This window comes from Herpailurus yagouaroundi, unplaced genomic scaffold (assembly GCF_014898765.1).
Source record: "Herpailurus yagouaroundi ecotype Mexico unplaced genomic scaffold, PumYag 29, whole genome shotgun sequence".
Classification (NCBI taxonomy): Eukaryota; Metazoa; Chordata; class Mammalia; order Carnivora; family Felidae; genus Herpailurus; species Herpailurus yagouaroundi.
This window is the reverse complement of record NW_024412377.1, coordinates 43,776,575-43,786,777: the sequence shown is the minus strand read 5'-3', so window position 1 is coordinate 43,786,777 and position 10,203 is coordinate 43,776,575. Positions and strand designations below refer to the sequence as shown.

At 47.6% G+C, this 10,203-nt stretch overlaps 1 protein-coding gene across 1 annotated transcript in view; it reads left to right on the top strand.

Moving 5' to 3' along the window:
• FAT2 (FAT atypical cadherin 2) overlaps nt 1-10,203 on the top strand; it is an 83,845-nt gene that overhangs the window by 49,080 nt on the left and 24,562 nt on the right. The window contains exons 11-15 of the mRNA XM_040498179.1: nt 309-505; nt 2,863-3,016; nt 5,042-5,275; nt 7,766-8,149; nt 9,954-10,168. Of these exons, the coding sequence (XP_040354113.1) occupies nt 309-505; nt 2,863-3,016; nt 5,042-5,275; nt 7,766-8,149; nt 9,954-10,168 (1,184 nt within the window). The remainder of the gene's footprint in view (nt 1-308; nt 506-2,862; nt 3,017-5,041; nt 5,276-7,765; nt 8,150-9,953; nt 10,169-10,203) is intronic.

Below are 10,203 nucleotides of genomic sequence, written 5' to 3'. Positions count from 1 at the left end.
TAGAATTGAAATCTACTTCCCTTTAACTTCCCCACAATGCCTTCCAAAGCACAAAAAATTGGAAATTTGCCCCTCAGCCACATATTTTAGAGTGGTGCTTCTCACGGTGATAATTCCATTTAATAGGAGGCCTTTGAAGCCAGAACCAAATAACTGACTCAATAGAAACATGGGTCCCTTATTCAGGGAGGAAAATTTTGTCTTTCCTAGAAATCCTGGAAAAAGTGTCACATGGGCAGCCACCTATGGCACAAAGCCTGGTTTATTCCTTTTCCTCAGCTCCTGGAAGCTCTGTTCCATCTTTTTAGAGGGAGACCCCCTGGGCCAGTTTGGCATCAGCCAAGTTGGAGATGAGTGGAGGATTTTCTCGAGGAAGACCCTGGACCGTGAGCACACGGCCAAGTACTTGCTCAGAATCACAGCTTCCGACGGCAAGTTCCAGGCTTCGGTCCTCGTGGAGATCTTTGTTCTGGACATCAATGACAACAGCCCGCAGTGCTCACAGGTAAGGGCCGGGTAAGGGTGAGGTGGCAGTAGAGGCAGAAGAGGAAGGAGAAGGACTCGGGGGACTATCTCTGAGGCTGGCATCACTGACCAGCTCTTGCTTCTCCCCAGCTGGCCTCAGACTAGTGCCCTAGGCAGGGTTCATTCTAGGCAATTCCTTCCCTCGACTGCTGCCATAGGGATGTCACCAAGTTCTCTAGAACCCCTGGTCCATACTTTTCCCCCTATACTCCCTACAAAGGTCTACTTCCCTGCAAAATACATCCAGAAGTAAAGTAACTTCTTTATTCTCCAAGCACCATCTGCTGTGCCCAGGGGGGAAACCCCTCTTCCACTCAGCTTGTTAGCTTGGCTCATTACATCCAAAGAGACCTGCCCCCAGAGACACCCCACACAACTTTCATGCCCATATATACATATCCCCACACCTACATGGATAATACAGACCTTAGATGCCCTCCTCAAGGTTGTAAGTATACACAAACATGCAGGCAGGGCAGTTGCATTTTTGCAACTGAGGACTTCACTTAATTCAACCCTAAATTACTCTTGAAAACAAACGTTGAATCGTGGTGGTGGTGGTGGTGGTGGTGTGTGTGTGTGTGCACGTGTGTGTATGTTGGGAAGAGAACTGTGTTCTTAGAGGACCTAAGCGAGTAATCATTGCCACGTAGCTTTGTGTTGAAACATATTTTTTACATTTCTTTATTTTTGGGAGACAGAAAGAGACAAAGCACAAGAGGGGGAGGGGCAGAGAGAGAGAGGGAGACACAGAATCCCAAGCAGGCTCCAGGCTCCGGGCTGTCAGCACAGAGCCCGACGCGGGGCTCGAACCCACGGACCGGGAGATCATGACCTGAGCCAGAGTCGGACGCTCAACCGACCGAGCTACGCAGGTGCCCCTAAACATATTTTTTAAAATACAGTAAATAATTCTTAACTTTGGTGGTTTGCATTGCCTCAAAGTTTTCAGATAGAACATTTTACTGTTATAACATTTCAACTTACAGTAATTCAAATTTACATAAAATCCAGCCATTCAGTATATATACATAAATACAAACTTACACATACTCACTCATGTACACACACACAAAGGATCGTCTACAAGTCTACATATACATGCAAATACCCATACATATATGCACACAGATACATAAGCATATACCTGCATACACACAACATTCATCCATCTGTATACCCATCCAGACGTGGAAATACACATATATAACTCACACAAACATACTTACATGTGCATTGCATATATATATGCACTTCACTTATTTGCACACATTGATGCAACACATACCTTATAACACAAAAAATACATATATCCCATCACCTTTTCTTCCTCTGTCTTCTACACACCAACTACAGAAAATCGTAGTAGAAAAAGAGAACCTATATTATCAGGTGCATGGAAAATGCCTTCGTGGGATCCAAGATGACCACCTTTTGGATCTCAGAAGGGCAGCCTTTCTTGGGGAGGATGGTGGCCATACTTTCTTCCTCTTTCCCCTTAACTATCCTTGCAACCAGCCTGCATCCTCCCCATGCTGGGAGAGGCCAGGACCAAGCTCGCCCTGGCCTTCCCAGAGGTGGTCAACTGCATCACTAGAGTCAGAGAAAAGAGGTCTGGGTGGCCATCTCTGTACAGCCCACCCAGGCCCAAAGCCTGCACCCAGAGCAGGGTCTCACGCTCACCCACACCCTGCAGTGGGGGAAACCAGTTTGCTTGGAACCTGTGCCCAGAGCCAGCAGGTAGAGGAACATTGGGCTCCTGGGGAGCTCCAGCCTCTCCCCTGTGCCATATCCCCTGCTATGAAGGTACCTGCAGTGAAGGGAGGATGGGGGCAGGCCCTGGGGGCTCTCAGGGTCCAGCCAAGGGTCTGTCTTGGGGTGCAGGCAGGTGAGCCTGACAGCATGGCCTCACCACAGAGACCAGGATGCCTGGCCTGGAGGGAGTGGCTTGACCTGACACCTTCCAGAACGCCTCACATCAGGCTCATCTCACCAACCTCCTCCAGAAGCCTCAAAGGACCCGTGTGGAGTAGGTGGAAGCAGGTCCTTCTAGCTCTGAGTGTGGGCTTTGGATGGTGGATCTTCTCTCTCACTCCCCATTCATTCTCTTTCTTTTCTGACTAGTCCTCTTGCCATCGTGCTCCTTGTTTGCAATCTCCGTTTTCCTTGCAGTTTCACCTTATTCTGTTTTAACCACGCCCTGCTTCCCTCTCTTCCCCTCTCCCCATCTTGCTCTCTGACCTCTCTCTCTCTGCTTCTCTCTCCCTCTCTGTCATTCTGCCTCTCTCTCAGTCAGGTGTGTCTCCCACAATCTCCCTCTTTGTGTTCCATCTCCAGCTTCTCTATACTGGCAAAGTCAGTGAAGATATATCTCCAGGACACTTCATTTTGAAAGTCTCTGCAACAGACTTGGACTCCGAAACCAACGCTCAGATCACATATTCTCTGCATGGTCCTGGAGCAGATGAATTTAAGCTGGATCCTCATACAGGTGGGTTTCCTGAGCTGCGGGATCCAGCCAAGAACTTACTTAGTGAATACCAGTGACAAGTGCCATGCTAGGCTCCTTGGAGAAGAAGCGAGAATTCACTTGTCCATCCATCCATTCACTCAGCAAACATACTGGTACTATGTGCCAAGTATTGCACTAGATGGCGGGACATAATCAGTAGACGGACGGGCTCTGGGTCTTATGGGAAAAGCAGTCATCAAATCAGTGGTTTGAACGTGCTGAGTTAAGAAAAGACGCAAGATGCTAAGGGAAGGTTTGACAGGAGCAGGGAGAGAGCCCTGGGGGCAGAGTTACGGGAGTCGTAGGGATAGACACTCAAGGAGAATTTATGCAAGGACCTTGTTTTAGGAGAGAGCACATTCATCTGAGGTCCTGATGCAAGGCCAGAAACTAGTGCACAGAGGGGAGGAGATAGGCCAAGGGTAGGGGTGGGGGTGCGGGCACAAACTCCACCTTTAGAGCCATCAGAGGATTTAGGCAGGTGAGCTTCATGGTCAAGGACATGATCTCAAGACGTGTACGTTGCAGACCTAAAAATATTATTGTAGAAAATCCCAAGAGAGAAAGTCTATAGAAGTCTAGCCCAGGTCAGGCACGTAGTACGAGTTCAGTGGATGCAGTTGACATTGTCATTATTATTAGAGGACAAAGCCCAGAGCTGGAAGCAGAGAGCCCTGTAGGGTAGACCACCAATGCCTGGGAGAGGATGGGCTGTGAGAGTCTGATGGAGAAGACAGGATGGGGTCTGCTTCCTTTGGAAAAACGGCCGCACAGTGGGATCCCCAACCAGCTGCGATGGGGGAAGGTGTGGGCATGGGCAGCACAGAAGGCCCAGGCCACAGACGGCCAGCTGCTGACACTTGGCTTGGAACCAAGAGCTCAAAGGATGGCTTGGAGATTCCTGAGCAGGGAGGTGGCAGGTGAGAGTGGTGTCCCAGGAAGCTGTCTGGATAAATAGGAGACAACCTTGTCCTTTCTCATTCCAGCATGGGCGTGCTGAGTCACCCCAGGCAGGTTACCTAATCTCTCTCTGGGGCTGTTTGTTCAGCTGCAGGATGATTGGTGGGGTCTTAAAAAAACGGGGTGGTTTTTCTAAATATGGAAATAATACATGCTCATTGTACAAAAATCCAAACACCGTGGGCGTGTATTATGCAGAAACTGGAAAGTCTGTATAATAATCAGCCCCTCCCCAAAGAGAAGCACTCTAGAATACTATTTTGTGACTTGCTTTTTTTCACATAGCAACATCTGGGAGGTATTAACAAGGCATTACATAAAACTCTATCATAATTCCTTTTGGGTCGCACAGTATTTTACTGTATGGCTAATTCGTAATATATCTAACTAATCCCTTTTTGAAAGACATACAGGATATTTTCAGTATGTTGCTATTATAAACAGTGCTACAGAGAATATCTTTATACATACATTTTTATCCTTGGGTTGATTATTCCATAGGATATATTCTTAGATGTGAAATCGTGGGCCAAAGGATACATTTTTTTTTTAAATGTTTATTTTATTTTTGAGAGACAGAAACAGCACGAGCCGGGAAAGGGGCAGACAGAGGGGGAGACACAGAATCTGAAGCAGGCTCCAGGCTCTGAGCTGTCAGCACCGAGGGGGCTTGAACTCACCATCTGTCAGATCTGTGAGATCATGACCTGAGCCGAAGTCGGACGCTTTACTGGCTGAGCCACCCAGGCGCAACATTTTATGTGTTGTTAGAAATTGTCTAGTCGCCCTTTAAAAATGTTGTGTCTCTTTGTAGCTCATTGGTGAGAATCTGAAATTGGTGATGTGTTTGGGAGAATTAGGGAAGCAGGCAGGTGTGGGGCTGAGCTTCTTTCCTAACTGTATATACTCCCTTTTCTGACCCCTTTTTGTCACAGAGTGACAAAACTCTATGTCCCTGTGGTTGCCTTGCGTAGATACCTAGAAGGCATGTGCTGGAGGCATGTCCCCCAGAGAAAGCTCACTGGCTGTCGTTTCTCTGGCCAGGGGAGCTGACTACCCTTACAGCCCTAGACCGAGAGAAGAAGGACACGTACAGCCTTGTTGCCAAGGCGACGGATGGAGGCGGCCAGTCGTGCCAGGCAGATGTGACCCTCTACGTGGAGGATGTGAATGACAATGCCCCCCATTTCTTCCCCAGCCACTGTGCTGTGGCTGTCTTCGACAACACCACGGTGAAGACCCCCGTGGCTGTGGTATTGGCCCGGGATCCCGACCAAGGTGAGGAGGAGAATGATTGGAGGCCCTTTGCTCATGGGGTCACCTGGGATGGGATGAGGGTTTGGCTCTCTGTGTGTTGCTCTGGGGCTTAGCAAGGACTCTGCCTCCTTGCTGAGTCTGCAAACACTTACAAGAGGAAAATGTCCACAACACCGCAAACCTAAGTGCTATGTGACAAAAGATTTGGGCAATGTTTTGAGGCCAGTACAGGGCATTTCGGCGTCATTGTTTGTCACTGGCACTTAGACCTGAGCCCTTCAATGCTGCCATTTAACCTCAAGGATGCTTTAAATACAAACATCTAATCTGAAATACACAAATCGGAATTATTCAACTCCAATGAATTTGCCACAAGAAAGGAATTTGGGGCATAAACTCTATTAAGCCTATTAAATTATTTGATCAATTTTCTATATGATAAAGTGAAATCATTTTCAATATTTTACATCTTAACTTTAATGACATTATTTGCATTAGGGTTAATTCTTTTTTTTTTTTTAATTTACAAGGCAAGTTTGATTCATGCATGCGTATTTGTTCCATATTGTACCAATTATAACTTCTGCCATCATGAAGTAGTGTGTGTGCGTGTGTGTGTATATATATATGTATATATACACATACACACACACACACACACACATATATATATATATATACACACACATACACAGTGCATATACCCAATTTTCTTAAGTTTTAGACAGGCATTGAAGGAGATGGAAGATTTTAAGGGGATCTAGGAGTTCAAGAGAAGGCAAATAGAGCAAAGTCATCTAATGGCCACCAGGCCCTACATAGTGCTCAATTACCTAGTACTTGGACACTTCCTGGGACAGGAAGCTCCCTACTTCCTAGGCAACTACTCGCCTGCCTTTCAAGGTACCTCGCTACTTCCTAGCAGCTACCTACTGACTTTCCATGGTACCTCAGATAATTATCAAGTGCTATCTATTTTGAGTTGACACCTGTCATTCCTGGTCCTGCCCTCTGTAGCCACACAGATCTCCTAGACCCTCGCCCACGACAGCCTTTCTGAGGCCGGGAGGTGGTGATTACCTGCTCCAGCCCCAAGCTTTCCTTCCTGGGTGAAGGAGACCTAGTTCCTTCAATTACATGCTTCCGATCACGCCTTCTTTCTAGGACACATCCCGTGGCGTTATACCAGTTTACCATTAACCCTTCAAAACTGTTATTATTCTAATCCAAATATTCCACCCAGATATTCCAAATGTGGCCTGACCAGAAGCTCCCTCTCTCTAGAAAAATGCATAGATGGGGGAGTTCCATGGCACGCACATTTAATTTAGGTAAATCCAACTATTCTAATAGGCAGTTTCTGCCGTCATTCAACTGAAAGGGTGTGTGTCCCCATATGTGTGTGAGATGTGAGACCCTCAGGCTCAGGGATGCACTCCTCCCGTTGGGTGAGGATCTTGTAGCTGAGCCTTCACTCTTCTTCCTGCATGTCAGCCCCTACGCAAGCCAACTGCTTCAGCTAGTACACAACCAAAGAAAATAACAGAATCTGAGCCAAAGCTGGAGAAACATTGTGTGTTTTGATTTACTAAGAACTTTCCATACCCACGGAGATGTGTGTCTCCTTAGTGTTTTATTTTGACATAATTATAGACACCTAGGAAGCTGCAAAAATAGTACTGGGAGGTCCCTGCACGGTTCCCCCAACTTTCCCCAGTGGTGGCATTTTGGCTGTAGCAGGAAATTGGGGCTGGGACATTACTGGTAACTGGATTTTACTCCTTATTCAGATTTTACCAGTTTCTATATGCACTCATTTGAATGTGTGCATGTGAGCACACGTTTTTGTGTGTATGGTTCTATTCCATATTATTCCACATAGAGTTTCATGTAACCACCACCATAACCAAGATACGGAATTGTTCTATCACAACCGAGCAACTCAACATAGATGGTTTTGACCTTGTACAATTTTCACTTTATGAGCTGATGTTAGACTCTAACCCCACATAAACATTTTCAGATAATTTTATGGGTTTGCAGATGTCCTACCGTCCAGAACCTTTCTATGAGGACTTGAAGCCCCTGGTGAAGAATCCCCTACAGAGAGGTTCTCACTCTTTTTTTTTTTTTTTTAATTTTTTAAAATGTTTCTATTTATTTTTGAGAGAGAGTCAGAGACAGAGACAGAGAGACAGAGCATGAGTGGGGGAGGGACAGAGAGAATGAGGGAGACACAGAATCGAAAGCAGGCCCCAGGCTCTGAGCTGTCAGCATACAGCTCCGATGCAGGGCTCGAATTCGTGAACCACGAGATCATGACCCGAGCTGAAGTCAGACGTCTGCTTAACCAACTGAGCCACCCAGGTGCCCCAATAGAGAGGTTCTCACTGTTAACACAGCCTGAGCATGTTAGCCCTTATGGGGACCCTCCTCCCCAGGCCCTCCTGTGGCTAGAAATTTCACTGCAAGCAGGGCCAGAAGGAACCATGCCCTTGGTCTCCCCAACAGGTGCCAATGCCCAAGTGGTTTACTCTCTGACGGACTCTGCTGAAGGCCATTTTTCCATCGAGGCCACCACAGGTGTGATTCGGCTGGAGAAGCCGCTACGGGTCAAGCCACAGGAAGCACTGGAGCTCACCGTCCGTGCCTCTGACCTGGGCTCCCCGATACCTCTGTCCACACTGGGCACGGTCACCGTGTCAGTGGTAGGCCTCGATGATTACCTGCCTGTGTTCCTGAGCACTGAGCACAGCGTGCAGGTGCCCGAGGACGCCCAGCTTGGCACGGAGGTGCTGCAGCTGGCCACCCTCACTCGCCCCGGCGCCGAGAAGACCGGCTACCGTGTGGTCAGTGGGAACGAGCAGGGGAGGTTCCGCCTGGATGCCCGCACAGGTGAGCCAGCACCTGAGGCAACCTCATCCCCTACATGCACTTACACACACAGGGTCTTGGGGAACACTGGCTTCACATATGGGGGGTGGGGTGCCCCCTGCAGACCCTCCCAGGGCAGAACTCCTTTGGCTCTGTGCATCTCTCCAGGTCCCATGTTCCTTCCTTTACCCTGGGGCCAGCCTATCTGGGGACCCCCTTTATTCCTCCGCATCCCCACCCAGGACCCTTGGCGACCCAGTCTTCTCTCACAGTTTGTAGCTTCATGCTCCCAGCTCCGGGCCACCTTCTGGAGGCTGAGGCCACTCTCTGTCCTTGGCTGCAGAGGCATGAAGCACTTGCTGGAATCTGGGGCATAAGCAGCACAGGGCAGGGCCACATGCTTCCCACCTCTAGCCCTCCCCAAATATCCCAGCACTACCCCCTCTCCCCTTATTCTTATGAAGAGAGAACTGGCGAACAGTCTCTTCTTTCCTCCTGGCCACAGAAAAGTCTAAGTCAGACGCACAGAACCTCGTGGAGGGGCCTCAGAGGCCGCCCAGGTCAGATCCCTTTCCACAGCACCCCCGCAATGATACTCTCTACCTCCTAAAACAGCTGCCTTGTCATTGAGCAGTATTTTTTAATGGCTGTACTATATAAAAAAATAGAACAGCGTAATGAACCCCATGTTCCCATCACCTAGCTTCAGTAATTGTCAACATAGGCCAGTCTGATTTGATCTTTACCCTTCACCACCACCCCCATGCACACATATTGCATTTGGTTAGTTATTTTAATCTCTTACATTTTCCTCTCCTTTATTTGCCGTGTGGTCTAACTAATGAAACGTGGGTCAGTGTCAGGCAGAACTTTTCTATTTTGGATTGACTAGTAGCTGTATCTTTATGATGTCATACATCTCTCTAGCCCTCATATTCCTTATAAATCACATTTGAATGAAAGACCTTGATCAGGTTCAAGCTCAATTTTGTGGCAACAGTGCTTCAGAGATGAGGCTGTGCTGTACTTTGTACTATGGTGGGAGGCATATGATAACCGATGGGTTTTTTCTGAGGTTAAGACTGACAATGAGCTTGCATGTTGTGGACCTGACCCATCCATTATAGATGGATCCTTCTAATGGTTTTAGCAAACGTTGATGATTATTTCCTAGATACATGATTTCATTATGTAGAAAAGGGGCAGCCTTCTAATCTTATCATTCCTCATTCATTTACTAACTAGAATTCTTTATAAAGAAGATTTTTCTACCATTAAATATTTGGTTATCCAGGAACAGCCGGATACATCCTTCTTCTTTTCCAACTGTCAGAGAAATAAATCTACATCCTAGCAGTTCGTTGAGCAACTTGGAGTATTATAAAAGTCTTTGAAAACTAAGTTCTGTCATTTATTAGCCGGGCGAACTTGGGCAGCTCATTTACCTCGAGGGCGTCAGTTGGCTCACAAGTCCTTCCTGCTCTACAGAGTTATTACAGATCTACATGAGAGAGATTCAGTATTACAGATTTAAGTGAAATTTCAGTGAAGTATCACAAAAATAAATGAGGGAGACAGTGCTGCTGAGAATGACAGTAAGGGAAGTGAGAGGAGATGAAAGGGAAGAGGAAAGTAGGGTAAGGGGGAAATAGAAAACAAAGATGGTAAGAGAGGAAGGAAGAGATGATGGAGGACAGGAAGGAGGAGATCTGTTTCTCCCAACCCTGTTGAGCTGCCTCTCGTGGGGTTCAGCTCAAGACCCCTCAGCCCTCTGCCTTTGCGGTCCCAAATGCTTCATTGCTCTCGCTGTCTCTTGCTTCTTCAGGGATCCTGTATGTCAACAGGAGCCTGGACTTTGAGACAAGCCCCAAGTTCTTCCTGTCCGTAGAGTGCAGCCGGAAAGGCTCTTCCTCCCTCAGTGACATGACCACAATCGTGGTCAACATCACTGATGTCAACGAACACCGGCCCAGATTCCCCCAGGATCTGTACACCACAAGGGTCTTGGAGAACGCGGCCGTGGGTGACGTCGTGCTCACAGTAAGGATCTGCAACTTTGCCCTTTGGGAGGCATG